The sequence below is a fragment of the Salmo salar genome, chromosome ssa20 (genome assembly GCF_905237065.1).
Source record: "Salmo salar chromosome ssa20, Ssal_v3.1, whole genome shotgun sequence".
In the NCBI taxonomy this organism is placed as follows: Eukaryota; Metazoa; Chordata; class Actinopteri; order Salmoniformes; family Salmonidae; genus Salmo; species Salmo salar.
This window is the reverse complement of record NC_059461.1, coordinates 33,003,487-33,029,074: the sequence shown is the minus strand read 5'-3', so window position 1 is coordinate 33,029,074 and position 25,588 is coordinate 33,003,487. Positions and strand designations below refer to the sequence as shown.

General features: G+C 44.0%; 1 protein-coding gene across 10 annotated transcripts in view; it reads right to left on the bottom strand.

Annotated features, from left to right (window-relative positions):
• LOC106580457 (autism susceptibility gene 2 protein) overlaps window positions 1-25,588 on the bottom strand; it is a 433,496-nt gene that overhangs the window by 234,547 nt on the left and 173,361 nt on the right. For 6 of the 10 annotated variants that reach the window (XM_045703229.1, XM_045703231.1, XM_045703228.1 and 3 more), the window contains exons 3-5: window positions 14,045-14,146; window positions 13,675-13,698; window positions 5,654-5,689 (exon numbers count right to left, since the gene is read on the bottom strand). In XM_045703229.1, the coding sequence (XP_045559185.1) occupies window positions 5,654-5,689; window positions 13,675-13,698; window positions 14,045-14,146 (162 nt within the window). The remainder of the gene's footprint in view (window positions 1-5,653; window positions 5,690-13,674; window positions 13,699-14,044; window positions 14,147-25,588) is intronic. The other 4 variants (XM_045703232.1, XM_045703230.1, XM_045703236.1 and 1 more) reach the window with 2 other exon arrangements.

Sequence of the window (25,588 nt, the reverse complement as noted above, 5' to 3'; positions counted from 1 at the left end):
AACAAATACCCTCTGCCACGTCCTGACCAAACTACAATACTAATTAACCTTTATACTGGCCAGGACGTGACAGTATGGTAGTAGGTGCCAGGCGCACTGTTTGTGTAAAAAACTGTAACCTCTGTTGGATATTTCAGGCTCAACAGTTTCCTGTGTGTATCAAGAATGGTCCACCACCAAAAGGACATCCAGCCATCTTGACACAACTGTGGGACGCATTGGAGTCAACATTGGCCAGCATCCCTGTGGAACACTTTCGACACCTTCGACACCATGCCCCGACGAATTGAAGCTGTTCTGAGGGCAAAAGGGGAGGTGCAACTCAATATTAGGAAAGTGTAAGTTAATGGGGAATGCCAGCGGTATACAAATCCTGAAAGCATCGTCACTTAGTTACTGAACATTATGGACAGACCTTTCTCTTAAATTGGGCCAAGTTGGTGGGGGGCATCAACCAAGAAAAACAAATACATATTTACCCTATACCCCTGGGGTCTGTGTGTTTCAGTGTGACATAAACATGGTTGATCGTAACTCTGAGATTCATTTAATAATCTATTAGATCTACATAGAGCCTTGTACATTGTCTAATATTAGTTTTACTATAACAGTGGTTTGGATTGAGAAAGGGCTGAAATGAACCATTAAAGTCACCTCTAGAGAAAAATGCCACAGGGCCAAAATCACTTCACAGCCCTCTAGGTCATTCTACGTTGTTTTTCAATCACTAATATCAATTCCATTCGAAAAGCCATATGCGGGTATGCAGTGATGCCGAACTCCCCAACTCTTGCACAAAGCCTTAGGCGCAAAGCCAAGTGGGCAAAAGCAATTAAGAGTTCATTTAGAACAAGCGAACTATGCCGGCTGTTTCTGAGGCCAGGCCTGCACTAATTCACCATGTCGCCTTTTTATTCAAATGACCTCTCCCAGAGTACCTTTTGTGTTGGCGGATTTTAAATGGCATCTCCACCCCTCCACCATAGGGGCTGTGCAGTCATTGGAAAGGGGATTTTGTGTCCACCGCCATTCAGCGTGCCGGGCACCCAGAAGCCTAAAGCTTTTATCTGGAGCACATGATTGATGTGTTGTGGGCCCTGCTGTGGTTAACAGCCATTTTTATCTGTTGCTAGTGGCAACAGCCGGGCTCCCCCGCGAGAGGGGAGCAGCAGGCCCCTGCTCTGAAGCAGGCCCGCACACAGGCATAATCAAATAGGGTTTTCAACCCGGACAGCCCTTCTGGAGCGCCCCTGACAGACAACACCCCACTAGAGGGGCGGACAATGTCAGGGCTCCAACCCTATCCTGCTGGGCCATTGGTTTATTTGACTAATTTTCACAATGTGCAGGGGCCGCTGGTATGTAGCTAGACACCTGCAAGACGATGGAAACTATGGCCGAACAGAGGGGGTCTGGGATGGGGGAGTTTCAAGGTGCGACAGGGGAGACAAATATACTGTGGACAAAGATAGAGAGAGAGTGAAAGACAGAGATACAGAGAGAAAGAGACAGAGAGAAACGAGAGAGAGCAATAGAGAGAGAGCGAGCGAGAGAGTTTTAATGTAGGGGGAAAGATAGGGCCTTCCACAGCTCATAGGATGTATTGGTGGGTAATATGTGACGTTACATTCACTGAGAAACATATAGATTTTTATAGTAAAATCACATTAAATATGTTGTATAATTTCCCCTCAATTTCCTTCTTTGGTTTTTATAACAATCGGTTTATTTAACATTTAATCGGATGAATCGTGTTGTTTAGTTAAATAAACCGTGAAGCTTTTTAATAGAGCTTATTATGTATTTGATAAAGATCTTTAGTCTTTAAATCTTGCTTGTCAGACAAGGACATTTATTTGGAACAAAGCGGAGGTCATGAATGCCAAATCAATTAAATTAGGTTGTTTTAGAAACGCACAGATGACTTTGCGAATGTTATGTTTGAGTGTAGACTCATCTAGCATAAAATAGGATGAAATAATCCAGAGCAGGGTAATACCCAACAGGTGTGTCTGTGAGCTATAAACACTCCAGCTGAACCCAGACATCCCGGCTAAGGTTGTAACCGCCAACAACATACTGATAAACCCTCCCAAAAATGTACAGTATCAGCATTCCAACTGCATCTCAGTACAAGGTCTATCTACAATCATTGTGAATAGTCTGGAAAGCCGGACCCTAGGCAACACAGTGACTAGGGTCAGGTTTCAATGATGGACTCTATTGGCACAGAGGACCTACGTCAACGCCTACGTCTCTAATTTATCCACTTGAATAAAATACAAACTAGTTGCTAGCAAGATGGAGATCAGAGGTTATTTTTAATGAGTGCATTTCACAGGTGGCTAGTTTGCATCAACTAAATTTCTTTATTTAACTAGGCAAGTCAGTTAAGAACAAATTCTTATTTAGAATGACAGCCTAGGAACAGTGGGTTAACTGCCTTGTTCAGTGGTAGAACAACAGATTTTGACCTTGTCAGCTCGGGGATTCGATCTAGTAACCTTTCGGTTACTGGCGCAATGCTCTAACCACTAGGCTACCTGCCGCCCACTAAAAGCACTACAAAGGTTTTGCATGCAAACTTTGGTTTTGAATCGCAACGTTCTGGCATGTCTGCCTCGTGGTTTGTTGGAATGTCAGTCCCTGGATGTTTGTTTTGTTATCGACGTAGGCAGTGACATAAAGAGTCCATCATTGAAAGGGTCTGGCCCTAGTCCAGCGTTTCCCAAACTCGGTCCTCGGGACCCCAAGGGGTTCACGTTTTGGTTTTTGCCCTAGCACTACACGTTGGGCTGATAAAAGCTTGATGATTAGTTGATTATTTGAATCAGCTGTGTAGTGCTAGGACAAAAACCAAAACGTGCATCCCTTGGGATCCCGAGCACCGAGCTTGGGAAACCCTGCCCTAGTCACTGTGTTGCCAAGGGTCGGGTTTTCAAGACTGCATTGTGAAGGGGGGAAAACAAGAGTTGGGCCTTCAGTGGATCAGTGGCTTCGGCTCAATCGCTTCGTCTGGGTGAAAAGGAGCTGTTCTTTATTTTCATAAACTGTCTTCCTCTGTTCTATTTCAAGCCTGCAGAGGATATTGGAGGGGCAGATAGCCACATGGTGATATTTTAACATTTCTCTCCGTCTCTTAAAGCCTATCTCGCCGAGCGAGGCACAGAGGAGGACTGGAGGTTTTTATCGAGGGCCCCAGAGAGAAAGATAAATCACCAGAAAGACTTAGGGACAGGGGCCATCTCCTTCTCCTCTCCCCTGTAAAAACAAGCAGGTAGTGAACAGCTGAGGAAATGGGCCAGATATTGTCTCCCAAACGTGTGACACTATAATAAAGCCAGAGGAACACAGAAGAGAGGAGAGGGAAACAGGAGAGGGAAACAGGGAAACAGGGTAACAGGAGAGGGAAACAGGACCTGAAACTATTCCACATCTACTTTTACCTCAGACTGATAGTGGTGCTCAGTGGTTATGCTGTATATTACCTGTTATCAGCGGTCCAGTTTAATACAGATTAGTGTAAGGAGTCGGATGTGTACAGCTCATGTATGCTAATGGAGAACTAGCCATATTGTACGTTAATACATGCTAACATGTACCTATAAATATGATGTTCCAACAATATATCATTTTTTACACCTAAACCTACGGCTTCAGTCCTCCTACAGCTCCAATTCCGTATGTGTCTACATCTGAACGTCTTCTTTTACGTCTCAAATGAACCTCTCTGATAAAGCAGCCTGGCAGGCATGCAACGTCAGAGACATATGTCAGGGGAAACAGCGGAGGCGTTATCTCCTATAGAAGTGGAAAACAAACTGTCAAGAGAGATTGGGATTTTGACCTCTTAGTGCCCTGTGACAGATAAAACCACCCCCCACCTACCTGCTACCCATCTCCTTCCTCCAGCCACAACACCTCCCGTTGGCTGCGTACATTTCTCCCTCTCTCAGACAGGCCCCTGGGGGTTCCGAGGCCCCATTTCAGAGCCCAGTGCACCTGCTGATAAGGGCCCCTGTGCGGCCCCAGAAGCCAGAGTTGAGCGCACTCTGAGAGAGCTGACCCTCTGAATCATTCTGCCCACAAGCAGCCCAGAGGGCACCACCACCAGATAGGACAATGTGAGACTTCCTGCCCCTGTGCACTTTCTTGCTTTTTTCTTGCTTCCCTCCCTCCCTCCTTTTTCTACTTCCCTCTCTCTCGATCTTTGTTGATCTTACTCTCTCTCTTCTCTCACCCTCCCCCTGCCTCGCTATCCGTAAAGAACAGATAAAGAAAGGGGGCCTTCTCCTTCCTTCCTTCCCTCCACCAGACTCAAACTGACAGCTCAAGCGAAAGGGCTGCAGCAGCTTCCGGGAGGTCTTGTTTGTTTTCATCTCTGTGAGAGTATGCAGCCATGAGGGAATAGGAATGGGACATGTTCCATTTCCACGCAGCAGTAGCACCATAAGGACCCACACAGATCAATGTCTTTTAACTTAAGCTTTGTTTGGCTCTTTAAATGCTACCTCAGCAGATACTCTCCCCTGATTAGCAGTGACAAACCATTTATAGATGTTGTTTATTTGTTTGATAACACTAAAGCTACAATAACAATTGCCATGACACTCACAGGCAGGTCTAGTGTTGTAACGGGAGATAAAAGTCTCTCTATAAATTAGCCCTTTCATGTACACGCTTAGAAAACCGGGTTCCAAAAGGGTTATTTGGTTGTCCCCATAGGATAATCATTTTTGGTTCCACGTAGAACCCCTTTTGGTTCAAGGTTGAACTCTTTTGGGTTCCATGTACAACCCTCTGTGGAAAGAGTTATACATGGAACTCAAAAGGGTTTGACCTGGAAACAATACTCATCAGCTTTCTGCAAATAATGATAAGTGAAAAGGTTCATTAGGTTTGAAAAACACACATACTGGTGTGTAGTCTGCAAAATATGCTTTTAAATGGGAGAAATAGTTTCCTAGTGACACTAAGTGAACCAGTGCACATTATAAAAGGAATGGGCTGACAAGATTTTTTATAAACATTTTCACTTTGCACAAGAACACATTCGACTTCTTCAATTCAACGGTAACGAAAGTATAGAGCTGAATGTGAAAGAGATTCATAAGATAGGCATACATAATAACAGCTATGCTATGGGTTTTCTAAAAGGATAAGGTAGTATATTATATTATATGTATAGTGGGAAAATTACTTTTGCGTATCAATGCAGGCACTCACTTTTAAAAAAAGGCTTTTAAGCATAATGTCTGACAACTGAATCAAATGACTAGATGGCAGGCAGTTGGAGGAAGACACCTCCTCTAACACTTAAACTGCTAAACCACTGAATGGCTGCCTGCCTGCCTGGCCTGACAGGATGAATGTCAATAAAACAGGCACATTTACCCAAGGTAGAGCAAGACACTCTATGGGGCCCTGGTCAAAAGTAATGCACTACGTAGGGAATAGGGTGCGATTTGGGGCTCAGTGTCATCCCTTCCTTCCTACAATTTAACCGGTCATTCAAGATTAATGTCCCTAATTTCATGATTTCTCCATTACTCTACTTAACATAATAAAAGTATCGAGCGGCGGAGCCATAAAGAGGGTCGTTGGAGATTGTAATTCTGCCGTAAAAGTCATGAAGCATGAAAATGTCACTTACCGAGTAGCCCCGGCCTGACAGCGAGTGAGTGGAGCTCTGTAGAGAGAGAGGAGAACAGGGTTGACCTTTAGGGGCCTTGAGCCAGCCGCTGACACAGAAATGATGAAGCCGCTATAGTTTAAAATCAATATTCATGTTAACCTTCTGTCTCCCATGTTTTTGGAGTGAACAACAGCTCAGATGAAACATGAATACAGTATACCACTACATAAATATACCATTCCATTGCATCACCCTTAACAACCCATCTTTCATTGATCTGTGTAAAAATGATTTAGTGGAGTGGGATAACATTTACAGTATACAGTGGGGGTAAAAAAGTATATGATCCCCTGCTGATTTTGTATGTTTGCCCACTGACAAAGAAATTATCAGTCTATAATTTTAAAGGTAGGTTTATTTGAACAGTGAGAGACAGAATAACAACAAAAATATCCAGAAAAACGCATTTCAAAAATGTTATAAATTGATTTGCATTTTAATGAGGGAAATAAGTATTTGACCCCCTCTCAATCAGAAAGATTTCTGGCTCCCAAGTGTCTTTTATACAGGTAACGAGCTGAGATTAGGAGCACACTCTTAAAGGGAGTGCTCCTAACCACAGCTTGTTACCTGTAAAAAAGACACCTGTCCCACAGAAGCAATCAATCAATCAGATTCCAAACTCTCCACCAAGGCCAAGACCAAAGAGCTCTCCAAGGATGCCAGGGACAAGATTGTAGACCTACACAAGGCTGGAATGGGCTACAAGACCATCGCCAAGCAGCTTGGTGAGAAGGTGACAACATTTGGTGCGATTATTCGCAAATGGAAGAAACACAAAAGAACTGTCAATATCCCTCGGCCTGGGGCTCCATGCAAGATCTCACCTCGTGGAGTTGCAATGATCATGAGAACGGTGAGGAATCAGCCCAGAACTTCATGGGAGGATCTTGTCAATGATCTCAAGGCAGCTGGGACCATAGTCACCAAGAAAACAATTGGTAACACACTTCGCCGTGAAGGACTGAAATCCTGCAAAGCCCGCAAGGTCCCCCTGCTCAAGAATACATATACATGCCTGTCTGAAGTTTGGTAATGAACATCTGAATGACTCAGAGGACAACTGGTGAAAGTGTTGTGGTCAGATGAGACCAAAATGGAGCTCTTTGGCATCAACTCAACTCGCCGTGTTTGGAGGAGGGGGAGGAATGCTGCCTATGACCCCAAGAACACCATCTCCACCGTCAAACATGGAGGTGGAAACATTATGCTTTGGGGGTGTTTTCCTGCTAAGGGGACAGGACAACTTCACCGCATCAAAGGGGCGATGGACGGGGCCATGTACTGTCAAATCTTCGGTGAGAACCTCCTTCCCTCAGCCAGGGCATTGAAAATGGGTCGTGGATGGGTATTCCAGCATGACAATGACTCAAAACACACGGCCAAGGCAACAAAGGCTCAAGAAGAAGCACATTAAGGTCCTGGAGTGGCCTAGCCAGTCTCCAGACCTTAATCCCATAGAAAATCTGTGGAGGGAGCTGAAGGTTCGAGTTGCCAAACGTCAGCCTCGAAACCTTAATGACTTGGAGAAGATCTGCAAAGAGGAGTGGGACAAAATCCCTCCTGAGATGTGCGCAAACCTGGTGGCCAACTACAAGAAACGTCTGACCTCTGTGATTGCTAACAAGGGTTTTGCCACCAAGTACTAAGTCATGTTTTGCAGAGGGGTCAAATACTTATTTCCCTCATGAAAATGCAAATCATTTTATAAAATTTTTGATATGCGTTTTTCTGGATTTTTTTGTTGTTACTCTGTCTCTCACTGTTCAAATAAACCTACCATTAAAATTATAGACTGATCATTTCTTTGTCAGTGGACAAACGTACAAAATCAGCAGGGGATCAAATACTTTTTCCCCCCACTGTAAGTAATGGGGTGTAGTTCAGGGTCAAAGTTGAGTTTTGTATGCATGTATGGACAATATTGAGCGATTTCAGTGACAACACAAATTGTATTTGTATTACATTACATTGAATTTATTGAATTTGAATTGAATTTTTTTTTAATTTCTGCACTTTTTTAAATCATTGAATTCATAAAGGTAACTTGTATTTCATGATTTGAAACTGAATTTTATGAATATTGCATTCAGTTTTCAAATTCAATATCAATTTAATTGAATATTAAAATTAAATAATGATATATTCTGTTTCAAAATAGTAGATATTGCATACATTTTCTGTGTATCAAGTTTACCAACTATAATTTAAAGTTTATCACAGTTTCATATATTCAACTTCTCAGATGCATTCATATTCAGTTCTCTAAATGTAGATTCTAAACCAGAGACAACATCCTGGTACTTTATCGAGCCAGGAAATGTAGAGAAGAACAGATAGAATGAAACACTCTCTGTGGTAAAAATAAGCTTCTTGCAGTTTCTGAAGCCAATGTGAATGGTTTAATGTATTGTCTTCCTATGAATTTGTCTCTAGCATTTGAACTGTTTTTTGGCTATAAGCTATTATGACCCCATTCCTGAAAGCCTAGACTCTCTGGAACATGGACGTGCCTTCTGTTCGCCTCACAGGCCGCGCAGGACATGTTAGAACGTAGTGTCACAAAAAACGCAATTTTCCCCTATAAGAATATAGTTTAATAGCCCCGTCAAAGCCCTTCTAAGGATAGCCTTTCCACTCCCTATTTAATCGTGCTCTTGTGACTGACTGGGTTCGCAGGACAGTGTTAGCCCACAGCTAAAGCCCATAGGGATGAGTTCAGGAAGCTAACAAGTCTTCAAGTCTCCAGTAAAGTTACTCATCAAAAGAGCGTGGTTCATCGAACCTCCTCAGTTACATTTCAACCCCCTTTGACCGCATACTCAGAGATCATGGCACCAATATAACTGACTGGGTTCAAAACAGGCCTACTGCACAACAACAACACTTTCTGTGGCAAACAGAAGCAGCAGGATCTGTGCACCCCATTTAATGAGAGTGCAACAGGGGTAGTTTGGTGATCCATGCATGTGAGGAGCAGCCTTGCCTGAGACCTGAAGACGTGTTAGTTTGACTGACGGGGTTCAAACCCAGGTCTCCTGTACGCCAGACAAGGCAACGTTTCAGGTCTCAGACAAGTTACCCAGAGTCTAATCTTTCAGCATTGGGATCAAAATAGTTTAAATGAAATGAAACGAAACATGCCACATTGGCTTCAGAAAACGCCCAAAGTTTACCACAGAGAGCAGTGTTCCTCTACCTTTCCTGATTGGCAAAGTACCACGATGTTGTCTCTGGTTTTGAATCTGAATTTAAAGAACTGAATTTGAAAACTCAATCTGAATGCATCTGAGAAGTTTAATATATGAAACTTTGATAAACGTGAAATGATAGTTTGGAAACTTGATACACAGTAAATTAATGCACTATCAACCACATTGAAACTGAATATATAAATATTGAATATGAATATTCCATAAAATTAAATTTTTAAACTGAATTTAATATTCATTCAATTCAGTTTCAAAACATGAAATACAATTTCAATTTATGAATTCAATGATTCAATGTGTGCATTACAAATGAATAAATCTTAAATTCAAATTCAATATCCTAATATAAATTCTAAATTATGGAATTCAAATACAATTTCTGTTGGCACTGAAATCGCTCCATAGGACAAACCCAATAATGGTTGTCATTGGTTGTCTGATTCACTTATATATAATGTCAAATACACTGATACTATATAATAACCCTGTCATGTGTATGCTGACATAGTGTGCTCGCTTCTGTTGATAGACGAGGCCTCTGACAGGGAGAGTCCATCTCTCTCTCTTTTTATCTCTCTCTCCGTCACTCACTCAGGTCACAGTCAGAATACCAATCTCCAAATCTCCCTCTCCTTCCTCTCCTTCCACTTTCCCCCCTTTATTCCTCCATTTCGATTGGCAATTTGCAGTCTCAGGAGGGGACTTTTCTGCTAGACCAATTTTGTCCATAGTACCTCCAATCCCTCCATCTCTCCATCCCTCCCTCCCACACCTTTCTCTGCGCTTTAGCCCTCATCAGTGCCTCTGTGCCTTCTGAATCACAGTCTCAACCCCACTGTGACAATTAGGGAGGTGTCCTACTGTGAACCGGAAAGTCAGCTCTGCGGGAATCAAAAGACTATTCCCTCTCCATTCACCCCTCCTGTCCCCACCGCCTGAGATAGAGAGAGGGAGAAGGAGGGGTAGAGGTGGAAGGCAGAGGGGCAGGGCCAGCCATATATGTGAACACAAAGGGGCAAAAGCGAACAACGTATGTGTAGTGTGTGTGTGAGTGAATGTGCGTGCGTGCATAATGTGTGTGTGACTCAGTAACAGGAGGCCAAGGCCATTTGGAATTAGCCTTACTATGCAGGGTTCATTCAAGTTGGAGCGTTTGGAGTAGAAAGAGAGGCTTATTTAAATGATAATGAGGGACAATCCATTGGATTTAGTCTTGGTGAAGAGAAGAGGGAAGAATCCATTAAAGCAGGCAGCGGTTCATAAGCCATGGGGCTGGGATTCAGCTAAACACTCTCTCTTAAAAGCCATTATACATGGCTCTCAATGGATTTCTGAAGCGCTTAGGACTTCAAAAGGATTTAAGAACCTGCCCCAGAGAGGCAGCAGTGAGGTGGGGGAGGATAGGGGGGAGTCAGGGGGGTGTGGAGGACGCTGGCTGCGTTTTAGGGTTAACTAAACAGCCCCGGAGAACAGAAATGTTGCTAAATTCGCCCCCTAATCCTCTCCCCATTTCCACGCCCCCTCCCCCGGACCCTCAAAGCCACGGCGACAAGCAGGGCGGGGCCTGGCAGTTGGTTTTCTTACGGGCCAGACTATTGGTTTTTGAGGTGCGGAAACTGAAATGGGCCAATCGGGGCTCGGCAGAGTGTGAAGTGTGTGTGTGTGAAAACGGGGACAGCTTCCAGCATGCAACCAGCAGCAGGCCTCCCACTCCAGCAGGAGTGGGTGGCTGGGCGGGTGAGACCCCAGCAGTACTGCCACCCTCTCTCCCCGCTAAACTCTCTCTCTCTCCCTTCCAACCCCCCCCCTTGCACACGAACACAGAAGCACAGAAAATCTCCCTCCACATTTCCCTAATCCATGCCTGTACGGCAGCTTTCTGCCGGGGACCAGCTGAACCAGGGCCTGGTCCAACAACACAAAATCCATTTGGCTAATGAATCACGGCTACAGCACAGAACATAATTAGTTAAGAACTCTTATAGCCTGGGACCTCTTTAATGTAGGAATCAAATATGAGTTATGCATTTAATGAAAATGACTGTTTGTTCTCTCATAGTGCAGAGGCAGTAGTTGAAAAAAGAAGACAGTGATAGGAAATCCTTCCTCTCCAGCAGTGGCCAGACAGGTCTCGCCCTGAGTGGGCCCAGCTCTGCTCAGATACCCTATCTGTGGTTTAAAGAGATGGATAGCTAGGGATGGATGGCATTGCTACAGCGATCAGCGTCTTTGCACTATCTATTTGGCAGGAGATTAGAGAGACATGCCATATCTAACACCGTCGACGATTACAGCATGCAATTTGAACAGTTCCCCCGCTCCTCCTACCCGTACCCCCAACACCCTTCACTGTCGCATTTGCCTGTCAGAACTGTCATCCGCCAGCACCCTTTTATCTGCCAAACCCGGCACTTTCTCCTGACTTTTTCATTAAAAAACAGCCCAAATTCATGAGAGAGAGAGAGAGAGAGAGAGAGAGAGAGAGAGAGAGAGAGAGAGAGAGAGAGAGAGAGAGAGAGAGAGAGAGAGAGAGAGAGAGAGAGCGCAATAAGGCTTAGAAAAGAAGGGAAAAGGGAAAATATCATGTGAATGGGGTGGGGGAGTGTTTTTTTCTCTCTCTCCACATCTCTAGATTTTCTTTAGGAATTCTGAATAGCTTGAACAACACATTTAGTTCATTAAAATCTTTTCTCGCCATAATTTTTCCTCGATCACTTCTTTGACTGTAGAAGTTGCAACCCCCCCTCACACCCTTACATCCTCCAGCTAAATGAACTGTCTGATTGAATTTACTGAGGTTTGGGAGGCCTGGTTGACAGGCATTAGTTAGGAAGCATATTCTACATTGATTTAAAATGACCCGCTTGGGGATTTTGCATAAATTCGTATTACTTTTCCTGTATCTAAATTGCATTATCTCATCCCTAGCGCCAACCGACAACCTAGCTGCCTCCGTTTTCTATACCACCCACTCGTCTTTTAAATGTGCTAGCATATGAACGCACACACGGCAGTAATTGGAAAGACCTTTAACTCTTTGCTGTCCTGGTCGGCGAGGGTCAGCTACCACCTAGTGGAACAGCCTTAGGTCACATCTACATAACCATAGCAGGCTTTGAATGTCGCAGGGCGTTTAGCCTGCGTCCCAAATGGCACCCTAATCCCTATGGGGCCATATAGGCCCTGGTCAAAAGTAGTGCACTAAATAGGGAATATGGTGTAATTTGGGATGCAGTCCTAGTGTGATAGCTGTGTGTCTGTGTGGCTTGGCTAATAGTTTTCTGCTTGTCGCTGTTGATCAGGACGGTTTTCTATTGCATGGGGATTTATGACGTGTGAGTCTGGTCCAGTATGAGTTGCTCCACAACCTACCCTCGAACTGCTGCCTCTCTCTCTCCTCCCCAGGGCCCCACAGCCCTAAACCAGCCTGCTGCTGGTCTGGTCTCCTGTGAGGTGGTCTGGAGGAGATACAGCCCTAATTAACCATGTTGTAACAAGGTAGGTAGCCATGTTGTATTTTTTTATTGACTCATGATGTGGCATGTGTTGATATATTCAGCTAATGGTTTTGCTTTTCTGGTTATTGCAAAACAGTTTACTTTGGCCATAGCATATTTGGAGGATTGTGGGATACATAATAACGTAGCCAGGAGGGTCTGATGGTCTGGGGGTCTGATAGTCTGGTGGTCTGATGGTCTCTGGGTCTGATGGTCTGGGGGTCTGAGGGTCTGATCGTGTGGGGGTCTGAGGGTCTGATGGTCTAAAGGTCTGATGGTCTGGGGGTCTGATGGTCTGAAGGTCTGATGGTCTGAGGGTCTGATGGTCTAAAGGTCTGATGGTCTGGGGGTCTGATGGTCTGGGGGTCTGATGGTCTAAAGGTCTGATGGTCTGGGGGTCTGATAGTCTGGTGGTCTGATGGTCTCTGGGTCTGATGGTCTGGGGGTCTGAGGGTCTGATGGTCTGGGGGTCTGAGGGTCTGATGGTCTAAAGGTCTGGGGGTCTGATGGTCTAAAGGTCTGATGGTCTAAAGGTCTGATGGTCTGGGGGTCTGATGGTCTGAGGGTCTCTGGGTCTGATGGTCTGGGGGTCTGATGGTCTAAAGGTCTGATGGTCTGGGGATATGATGGTCTAAAGGTCTGATGGTCTGGGAGTCTGATGGTCTGATGGTAGGCTTGGACGGTATCCAGATTTTCATATTGTCATACTGTCCTTCTCTTATCCTGTGATTTACAGTATTACCGGCATAACATACAAGGAAAAGCGCAAGAAAAGCCCATTGCGTCTATTTTACCAAAATGCTAACACAATTGGCACAAACTAAAAGCAAAATCACATAGAAGCTGTTAGCTAAATGCTAACGAGTGAAAAATAATAATAATTGCAAAGACAGGCAAATCCAGCTCATAAAGTTATACAAGTATAGCTAGTAGCTACCAAATTTTATTTTCGGTGAGTGTGGACATCTACAAGCAAACGGGAACGAGAGAAATTGTGCAAATTAACAAAATTGTGAATCATGGTTTTCTGAAAGAAGAGCAGCATGTGTACATGGTGCAGAGGAAAACAAAAATATTAGTAAGAAGCACATGGACCAAATGGCAGCTGTACAGACAACTCATTTAGAGCTCTTTGACTTCTGTCAGAAAGCCATTATAAGATATCTGATGGCAAACATTTAGTAATGAATTGCATACAAGTGTAACTTCATCACCTCATGTACGCCGCACAACAGAGATCGCCGACAGACATAGAACGTTATGGACTCACCAGCACCTGCTGTCTCCCGTTGTGCTATTTACAAAAAAACACCTGAATGACTCAACTGTTCTTGGGAACTACAGTAAGCTTCATAATGTAAAATTATGTGACAGGTGAAATGAAGAATACAACCTGCTTTATTTCCTAACGTATAGCACAAGTTGACTGCAGGTATTTACTTAAAAAGTAGCTACAAATATTAAAATGTATTGAAAAACTTCAAATAAATACTGTTGACGGTATTGATGGTAAAACCATCCGTGGGTTTTTCCAAATACCCCGGTATACAATATATACGGTATACCTCCCAAGCCTATCTGGGGGTCTAATGGTCTGGGGGGTAGGACTGGCGGGTCTCTCTTACATTTACATCTCTTACCTCACTGAGGTGCTCTTTAGACATGCTCCTGTTGGGTCTGTTGATCTCCTGCATGGCCTCATCCTCATCCAGCCTCACCGGGCGCACCTGCAGGGCCTTGGTCTAGAGGAAAGAAACAGAGGAAGAAGCATTCGTTATTATACAGTACAAAAATAATATGTTGTGTATTATAATGCATTATGAAGAGGGTATCCATAGAAAGTGTTACCAAACATTTGTCATAGAATAGAGACAAAGTATAGCTTTAGTAAGACTCGAGTCAAAGAAGACCAACTTGATACCACATAAAACTCGACAGCAACTCCAAGATACAACACGACCCAAACTCCATGTGTAATGACATTTGGCATCGTGTGGTCCATTCACACTATGGGAACCCATCCATAACACAAAGGCAAACTGGTAGCGACATGTCTCAGTATCAGTTCATAGTTTGAATGTATGCAAAGCAGCACTGGCAGTAACCAAAATGTCTGCCTGAAAGTAATGACTTTCACATTGATTTTACATTTACGTCATTTAGCAGACACTCTTATCCAGAGCGACTTACAAATTGATGCAACACCTGTATCCAAGAACAATCTGCAGTTTATTGTTTACAATCTGCACATAGCGGATATGCCCAGTGGTACACCACTGAATGATGAAGTTGCTTCTTTGGGTCTGCCAACTTGAGAGTATGTGTTGTTTTGGTAGGGGCTAGACAAACAAGCCATGTGAGGAGCGTTGGCTTGGCAGCAACCCATATTCCTAGGACAGATGGGAGGCAGCCACACTGCCACAGTCGGAGGAGGAGATAGGAGATAGGAGGTAGCCCTCCCCACCGCTGGAGCACTTCATCCTATCAGCCCTCTACAAGCCCCTCTCTGAAGACAATGGGGACGGCTGATGGCTGCCTGTGGGGTGTAATCCATTTGACTAGCAGCCTGCTCTGGTCCCTGGTGTCGTAGCACGCGGTGGCTAGCCTCGGTCTCCAGATCTCCACTGTCATTTAAACAGATCACTGCTACAATTAACCTTTCCCTGTAAATATCAATTATGGCCCCCGGCAGGGTAGAATTAAAAGGGTCATCAGCTAATCTGACAGGTCCTGTATTGAGGCGGCGTGGCGGAGGCATTGCCACCTGGCTGAGAGAGAGAAAGAGAGGCAAGAGGCTGGCCTGGCTGTTTGTCTGCCCTTCTGTATGTTTGCCCAGCGACCAGTGACTAGCAGCAACAAGCCAAATAGACACAATTCCTTTCTAATTACCCTGCCTGGTGAGGCCCCGGTCAGGCCAGATGAGGCCTGCTGATTGGATGAAAGGTGCTAGCATGGTGTTGAGGTCAGCAGTGACAGCTCGGCAGAATGGCAGAATGCTACGTTAACATACTGCAATCAGGGTGCAGACAGACAGACAGGAAGGAACGAAGAAAGGAGAGTGAGACCCTGTAGGTGGTCGTAATCAGGTGTCTGCCGTCATACAACTCTCACTCTTTCTCTTTCTGTCTCTCCATTTCTCGATCTCTCTCTCTCTCTGCATCTCTCTCACTGGCTGTCAAACTAACCATTCCTTGAATCTCAAAATGGATGGCAGGCTTTATGATTATTACTTTTGTTAGGGAGAGCAGCACAAAGAACCCAGCCCACTTCCAGACAATGGTGGAGAGGGAGGGAGGGAGGGAGGGAGGGAGGGAGGGAGGGAGGGAGGGAGGGAGGGAGGGAGGGAGGGAGGGAGGGAGGGAGGGAGGGAGGGAGGGAGGGAGAGAGAGGGGTTAGGTTAGGTTCACGTCATCTTGTCAAGTCAAGTGCAGTTCACTGAGAGCCAGGGAGACATTCAGGCACTCTGATTACTTTGTTTACCAAGCATCAGCGCTGACAAATCTCCGAGCCAAAGTGTTAACACCCACTCCAGCAGGTCTTGTAGTGGTGGATCCTCAGTCAGCAATCACATTGATTATTGATCAGAGTAGAGGGGCTAATAAGGTATCCAGCTTAACGATGCGGCCTGCCTGCCTGCCTGGCTGTTAGGAGGCTCTCTAACCTATTGTTCAGCAGGACGGGAGGAATTGATTCAGGCTTACATTCACCGCCTGTGATAGAGACTGCCGGCCCTGTTGGCCATGTCAGACTGTGATTAAGGGTGTGTTGAGTTCAGGTCCAAGGAGACGCTTTAAACGGTTGAGATCTATCAGTATGTCTTTCTTTTTTTTACTAAGGGCATGTCTGAAGTGGCAGCCTATTCCCTATGTAGTGCACCACTACATAGAGAATCATTTAGTCGAAGACTACATAGAGAATAGGGTGGCATTTGGGACACAGTCTAATTTGTCTCTCACTAGCACTGAAGGGCAAGGCTACATTACAGAGGACTTGTGGGCGGAGCTAAAGGTCTCATCTGAGATCTGATTGGCCAATCCTGTGACAAAGATCAAGGTCAACATGGCTCCCTGAAGCACTGAAGGATCATGGGAAGTCTTTGAAACGCACTCTGGGTAACGCTAGGGGGAATAGCTCTCTAAAGGGCCCTGTTTTAGACAACGCAGAGAATTGCCAGGCGCAGCACTGGCAAGGTTAAACAGGTTGAGTTCAAGCGGCAGTGAGTGGTTCTCTGCTCCCCATTGAAGGCGCTCCGCAGAAATAAAAAACTACACAAGTAACGTGTGTGTTGTACATGAATAATGCACTGGAAATTAGGCCCATTAGTCTGGGTATTGAACATGTCTGTTCTGGGGACAGACTCTCTCTGGAGGCTCTGCTCTGTGCTCTTTAATTAGCTTCAAAGGGCCCTCTAGCATCTTAATTTCTCCCAAGTTGAGTAGCTGCTGACTGCCGATTTGAGCCTGCTCATTTACACTGAACTGAACTGCAGGGGTTTATAAAGAAAGGGAAAAAAACTAAGAACAAACCACACTTGTTGTGACATTAATAAAAACAGCAGTGTTTCAGTGAGTCTGACATAGTCCATTCACGCTAGGCTAAGCTACTGTAGGCTAGGTTAATCCGCCTCTCCCCCATGTCGATCAATCTGCAGTCAGCCACCCGCCGGCAGGGAGGCAGGCAGGGAGCTGGTGGCTGCTGGGTGATGCTTTGTTGTCATGCTCTTTCTTCTCACCTTGCAGGGCAGCCATTTCAGGGCCTCTGCGTCATAGGGGTCTCCACCGTCCTACTCCAATTAGAAAGCTTTCAGCCCCTCAGCACCTCTCCCTCTCTCTCCTCATTCTCCTCTCCCCGCCCTTTCTTCACCTGTCAGCTGTAGTCTGGGAGGTTGTGCTTCAGCCTCATCCCGGTGTCAGTCCTTATTACCCTCATCCAGACCTGGACATCCTCCTGGCTGTTTCTCTACCTTCATCTCCTCTCTTCACAGCTCCTCTCTGCTGGCCATGCTGTGGGGCTGTGGAAGTGCAACGGTCGGCAGGGTGGGCAAAAGGAGATGCAGGGGAGGAATAGGGCGTTTGCCAGGATACAGATCCTTCCTCTAATTTGTTCTGAAAAGTGTCCTGCGCAAAGGACCCTCACCCCCATTAACCCAACGAGACGCAGTGAGGGAGAAAGACTCTGCTGCTGGGGGACAGGGGGGAGAGGAGGGAGGGGGAGGTGGCGTGGCCCAGCCCAACAATGCTGTGCATCAGGCAGGCAGCAGCAGAGAGAGGCACCTCAGTGCCGCAGAGCACCGGCTCAATCTATCTGTTCATTATTCCCTGCCAGGCTGGGGCACAGACAAGTGCACTTTAGGGCCACAGGCCAAATTGATTCATCTGCCTTCATTTTCTTCAGGCTCAGAAGTGGCAGCTGCTAGGAGGCAGGGGAAGGAAGGAGAGCGAGTGGTACTGGAGTTCCTGGCTTTGTTCCTCCTCAGCTCAGCAGCCCCCGACACGTCGCTTCTGCCTCCTCCTCCTCTCACACACCCCCACCCCTCCTCCTTCAACATTACATCCACCTCCCTCCCTCCTACTGCAATGGTAACAGCCACAACACTCAAAGTCCCAGGCAAAAAATTGCCCAAGGACAAAGTAGTGGACTTACTACAGGTCCCAGCATATCCATTACGTGTCTTAATCATGTATTATTCATCCACCTCGTAATAAATGACCACATAAAAAGGGTACGCATATGCTCCCATAACTCTCTCTGGATACAGTGCAGTCAGTCAGGAAGGACTACATCATATTTGCGATTGGAACAAATATGAGCTTGTGAAATTGCAACAAGATGGCGTTTCTATTCTTGGCAGTGACACCGGGATAAGAGAACACAGTCACTCGCCAGATTAAAATAACACTGACAGAATACACAAATGAGCTGCAGCACATAAACAAATGAACAAGAACAACCCACCAGCCAGTGTGTGTTAGTGTGAGGATTATATACAGTGTGTGTTAGTGTGAGGATTATATACAGTATGTGTTAGTGTGAGGATTATATACTGTATGTGTTAGTGTGAGGATTATATACAGTATGTGTTAGTGTGAGGATTATATACAGTATGTGTTAGTGTGAGGATTATATACAGTATGTGTTAGTGTGAGGATTATATACTGTATGTGTTAGTGTGAGGATTATATACAGTGTGTGTTAGTGTGAGGATTATATACTGTATGTGTTAGTGTGAGGATTATATACAGTGTGTGTTAGTGTGAGGATTATATACAGTATGTGTTAGTGTGAGGATTATATACAGTATGTGTTAGTGTGAGGATTATATACTGTATGTGTTAGTGTGAGGATTATATACAGTATGTGTTAGTGTGAGGATTATATACTGTATGTGTTAGTGTGAGGATTATATACAGTGTGTGTTAGTGTGAGGATTATATACAGTATGTGTTAGTGTGAGGATTATATACAGTATGTGTTAGTGTGAGGATTATATACTGTATGTGTTAGTGTGAGGATTATATACAGTGTGTGTTAGTGTGAGGATTATATACAGTATGTGTTAGTGTGAGGATTATATACAGTATGTGTTAGTGTGAGGATTATATACAGTGTATGTTAGTGTGAGGATTATATACAGTGTATGTTAGTGTGAGGATTATATACAGCATGTGTTAGTGTGAGGATTATATACATAATGTGTTAGTGTGAGGATTATATACAGTGTGTGTTAGTGTGAGGATTATATACAGTGTGTGTTAGTGTGAGGATTATATACAGTATGTGTTAGTGTGAGGATTATATACAGTATGTGTTAGTGTGAGGATTATATACAGTGTGTGTTAGTGTGAGGATTATATACAGCATGTGTTAGTGTGAGGATTATATACAGCATGTGTTAGTGTGAGGATTATATACAGCGTGTGTTAGTATGAGGATTATATACAGTGTGTGTTAGTGTGAGGATTATATACAGTGTGTGTTAGTGTGAGGATTATATACAGTGTGTGTTAGTGTGAGGATTATATACAGTGTGTGTTAGTGTGAGGATTATATACAGTATGTGTTAGTGTGAGGATTATATACAGTGTGTGTTAGTGTGAGGATTATATACAGTGTGTGTTAGTGTGAGGATTATATACAGTGTGTGTTAGTGTGAGGATTATATACAGTGTGTGTTGGCGTGAGGATTATATACAGTGTGTGTTAGTGTGAGGATTATATACAGTGTGTGTTAGCGTGAGGATTATATACAGCATGTGTTAGTGTGAGGATTATATACAGTGTGTGTTAGTGTGAGGATTATATACAGTATGTGTTAGTGTGAGGATTATATACAGTATGTGTTAGTGTGAGGATTATATACATTATGTGTTAGTGTGAGGATTATATACAGTATGTGTTAGTGTGAGGATTATATACATTATGTGTTAGTGTGAGGATTATATACAGTATGTGTTAGTGTGAGGATTATATACATTATGTGTTAGTGTGAGGATTATATACAGTATGTGTTAGTGTGAGGATTATATACAGCATGTGTTAGTGTGAGGATTATATACATTATGTGTTAGTGTGAGGATTATATACAGTATGTGTTAGTGTGAGGATTATATACATTATGTGTTAGTGTGAGGATTATATACAGTATGTGTTAGTGTGAGGATTATATACAGCATGTGTTAGTGTGAGGATTATATACAGTATGTGTTAGTGTGAAGATTATATACAGCATGTGTTAGTGTGAGGATTATATACAGCATGTGTTAGTGTGAGGATTATATACAGTGTGTGTTGGTGTGAGGATTATATACAGTGTGTGTTAGTGTGAGGATTATATACAGCATGTGTTAGTGTGAGGATTATATACAGTGTGTGTTGGTGTGAGGATTATATACAGTGTGTGTTAGTGTGAGGATTATATACAGTATGTGTTAGTGTGAGGATTATATACAGTGTGTGTTAGTATGAGGATTATATACAGTGTGTGTTAGTGTGAGGATTATATACAGTATGTGTTAGTATGAGGATTATATACAGTATGTGTTAGTGTGAGGATTATATACAGTATGTGTTAGTGTGAGGATTATATACAGTATGTGTTTGTGTGAGGATTATTTACCACACACAGATAGCTAAGTAGGAGGCCTCCTCCCTCCTCCTCCCTCCTCCTTCTCCCACCTCCTCCTCCTCCACCACACAGTAACAAACAAGTCAACCTTAAAAACCACAAACGCCCATTGCCCTAATTCAGCGTTCCCCCTCAGGAGAGATCGGAGTCCCACTGGCCCTGTCTGTACCAGATGAATAGTAGAGTGGAGCTGGGCTCCCCTTGGCCCCTCATCTCATCCCTGCAGCGCTCTCCAATCACTCTCAGCATATGTCTCCTGGGGGAGAGAGGAGAGGAGAGAGCCCAGAGGGAGGGGAGGCACACCTGAACATGGACTCATCCCTCAGTACCTCTCCCAGGGGCCTTAAACTCTCCCCAAACACCTCCCACCCAACCCCCAACCCCCCAGCAACCCCTCTGCCCCTCCCAACTCTGCCCCGCTCACCTGCCAGGGTCATTAAAAAACCGTGTCTGCCCTGCACTGATAACCACACAGCCCCTAAGGACGCACACACACACGCACTTGCACCCGCGCACGAGCACACACACACCCCTTATCCCAGGGAAGCATTTATCAGTACTACTAACAACAACAATTAGGCCAATGATGTTGAAATGGTAGTAATGATATTAGAAACGAGAGCAAGAGCAATCCTCAGAATTTGTGTTCTCTTCATTACCCGAGTCAACATCAGCGGAAAATTATGCAGATCTATCCTTCTCTCTCTTCCCTCTCTCTCTCTCTCTCTCTCTCTCTCTCTCTCTCTCTCTCTCTCTCTCTCTCTCTCTCTCTCTCTCTCCCCCTTGTAAAATACACAGGCTTTGATTCCTGCATACATTATTAGTGTTGAAAGTAGGAGCGTGTCTTGCAAATGGTTACGGATGCTAATGAGATACGTTCAAATCATTCACTTCACTTTGTGTTGTTGTTTCTATTTGAAGCTCAGCTTAATTATTTGCAAGTCAAAGTTCCCTCAACTTAAAAAAAATGGAACATTCAAAGAGAGAAATAAGTAAATAAACAGCTGGCCTCGGGGTTTGACAGCATTACCCGACACCTTCAATGGTTGAGATATGTTTTCTGACTTTTTTTTTCTTCTTACATTTTGTATTACTTGTTATTTTTGGACTGTATTTGGCATTTGATTCTTGATTGATATTGTTATTGTACTGCATTGTAGAGGAGAGTTAGCAAGCAAGCACTGTACCGTGTGCACGAGACCAATAAACTTTGATTCGATTTTGATTTGATGTTTTAGAAAGACAGATAGACAGGTATTCTTTGATGTAGTTTGTTTTCTATATGATTAGATATCTTCATAGAGAAGATGATAACAGCAGGCTATTAGAGAGGATCTACAAATAGAACATTTTAAATATACAGTCACTGCCATGCATAACGCAGTAGAAAATGTCATTACTAGAAAAGATGCCAAATGCATACGAGACACACTCATTAGAGTGGGTTGGTTGTATAGATACTGTCTCTATCTATCTACATTACATAACCAAAAGTATGTGGACACCTACTCTTGTGGCTTCCATTCAGCCACAAGAGCATTAGTGAGGTCAGGCATTGATGTTGAGCAATTAGGCCTGGCTTGCAGCCGGCGTTCCAGTTCATCACAAAGGTGTTCGATGGGGTTGAGGTCAGGCCTCTGTGCAGGACAGTCAAGTTCTTCCACACCGATCTCAACTAACCATTTCTGTATAGATCTCTCTTTCTGCACGGGGGCATTGTCATGCTGAAACAGGAAAGAGCCTTCCCCAAACTGTTGCCACAAAGTTGGAAGCACAGAATCATCTAGAATGTCATTGTATGTTATAGTGTTAAGATTTCCCTTCACTTGAACTTAGGGGCCTAGCTCGAACAATGAAAAACAACACCAGAACATTATTCCTCCTCCACCAAACTTTACAGTTGTCACTATGCATTCGGCAGGTAACGTTCACCTTGCATCTGCCAAACGCGGAATGAGGGAGAGCTCGGTTTGTTGTTTTGAAAGTTTATTGAAAGGTTTCTTAGTAGTTAGCTACCTCTTGAGTTTGGATCCTGTGACATGGTTGGCATCAGTTGCTGGGACTACAACTCTCTGTCCAGTGATCCTGCCAACCAAGGCTGGGTCTAAGGAGCTATTTGTCATAGCAGCTAGCTTGGTTTTCTTGAGGGCTTGAACACAGCCCGTGACAGGGTTAGCCATTGTGGCTGGGACTGTGGATTGTCCTGGGCTTGTGGCTGTCTAGATCCCTGCTGTTTGTTGTTGTTTACAATCTTCCCTGCGACCTGCCCTGTCTGGAACTGCGAGGAGTAACAGCGTAGCCTACGTTGCTACCATGACAAAGACCAAAGCCGGCGGGAGTACCATTGAGAACAGTGGTGTCTCTCTATCACACGTGAAGGATCTTTAAAACAAACAAAAATAGTTCTACAAGCAGTTGTTACAACAACAAGAAAGTAGCTTCAAGTGTTTTGTCCAAATACTGGTGGATTCAACTAATAAAAGAATGGACGACATGACCAGTGAGGTCCAGGACCTGAAGAAGAGTTTGCAGTTCTCCCCAGGTCAGCTCGATGAGTTTAAACAGGAGAACAGCAAGATGCCAGCAATCTGTAAGTCATTGAGAGAGGACATCAGTTTTGTATGTGAATCCATGATAACAATGACAGAGAAATCACATTATCTCGAGGGACAATCAAGGCAGAACAACATTGATGTGGACGGAATTGCAAAATCTCTTTGGACAAAGTGGGGGAAATATTCTCAGAGAAACTGAAGACGGATCACAGGCAGATTGAGGTGGAGCGCGCCCACAGAACTGGAAAACCCACCATCAGCCCAGGTGACAGGCCCAGGCTGATAGTGATCAAGTTCCTGAGGTTCAAGGACAAGGTAGCTGTTCTGGAAAGAGCCAAGAACTTAAGAGGAACGTATATCTTCCTCAACGAGGTCTATCCTGAAGCTGTGCACCAGAAAAGGAAAGAACTGATCCCAGCCATGAAAGCTGCCAGAGCGCATGGGGACATGCTTACATCCACTATGACAGGCTCATTGTCCACCCTCCCAAAAGCCTGGAAGGGATGACAGAGCCGAACCTATGGGTTCGTAACTTCAACCCCGCAGCACACACACACACACTTACACACACCAACTGATTAATGGACTGCTAAATGTATATTTTTTTTATATTGTTTGCTCTTTTCCATATTATGTCTAGCTCTGATAAATTACACAGGAAAGGGCTGAAAATAGCCCATATTAATATATGTAGCCTTAGAAATAAGGTTCATGAAATCAATAACTTGCTAACATCAGATACCATTCATATATTAGCCATTTCTGAGACTCACTTAGATAATTCCTTTGATGATGCAGCAGTAGCAATAGAAGGATATAACATCTATAGAAGAGACAGAAATGCTTATGGGGGAGGTGTTGCTGTATATATTCAGAGCCCTGTAATGCTCAGAGAATACCTTATGTCAAGTGTTACTGAAGTGTTGTGGTTGCAGGTTCACTTCACACATCTAAAGCCTTTTCTTCTGGGGTGTTGCTATAGACCACCAAGCTCTAACAGTCAGTATCTAAATAATATGTGTGAAATGCTTGATAGTGTATGTGATGTAAACAGAGAGGTCTACTTTCTTTGGGACCTGAATATTGACAGGTTTTCATTAAGCTGTCCCCTCAAGAGGAAGCTTCTAACTAGGCTCCCGTGTTGCGCAGCAGTCTAAGGCACTGCATCTCAGTGCTAGAGGCGTCACTACAGACCCTGGTTCGATTCCAGGCTGTATCACAACCGGTCGTGATTGGCCCTGCATCGTCCGGGTTAGGGTTTGGCTGGGTTAGGCCATCATTGTAAATAAGAATTTGTTCTTAACTGACTTGCCTAGTTAAATAAAATAAAAAAATGAAATACCAGTGCCTTCACCTGGTTCAGGTCATTAATCTGTTAAGGCTCCATGGATTCATTGTTAAGGCTCCATGGATTCATTGTTAAGGCTCCATGGATTCATTGTTAAGGCTCCATGGATTCATTGTTAAGGCTCCATGGATTCATTGTTAAGGCTCCATGGATTCATTGTTAAGGCTCCATGGATTCATTGTTAAGGCTCCATGGATTCATTGTTAAGGCTCCATGGATTCATTGTTAAGGCTCCATGGATTGATGAGGAATTGAGAAACTGTATGATTGAAAGAGATGAGGGGAAAAGGAGTGGCTGCAAATCTGACTGGCTGACTTACTGCAAATTGAGAAATCATGTGACTAAACTCAAGAAGAAACAATATAAATTATGGAAAAAACTTTGGAGTACTTTAAATGAAATTATGGGCAGAAAGACAAATTCAAATCCATCTTTCATTGAATCAGATGGCTTATTCATCACAAAATTAGATGTCAACAACAACAAACCTCCTTGCACTGACAACTTAGATGGAAAGCTACATAGGATGGTGGCTGACTCTATAGCCACTCCTATCTGTCATATCTTTAATCTGACAAAGTCTTTCCGCTACCCAAGAGTGGTAAAGCGGCCTTGACTGGTTCTAACAGCAGACCTATCAGCTTGCTGCCAGCTCTTAGCAAACTGTTGGAAAAAAACGGTGTTTGATCAAATACAATGATATTTCTCTGTAAACAAATTAACATCAGAATTTGATCATGCTTATAGAGAAGGGCACTCAACATGTACTGCACTGACACAAATGACTGATGATTGGTTGAAATAAGAAGATTGTGGGAGCTGTACTGTTTTGGTGCAGCCTTTGGTATTATTGATCATAACCTGCTGTTGAGAAAACGTATGTGTTTTTAACCTCTGCCATATTGTGGATTCAGAGCTATCGATCTAATCGAACTCTGAGGTTTTTTTTTTTATGGAAGCTTTTCTAATGTGGTGTACCGCAGGGCAGCTCTCTAGACCTGCTACTCTTGTATGCTGATAATTCAACCATATATGCATTAGCAACCACAGCTAATGAAGTCACTGAAACCCTTCACAAAGAGTTGCAGTCTGTTTTGGAATGGGTGGCCAGTAATAAACTGGCCCTGAACATCTCTAAAACTAAGAGCATTGTAT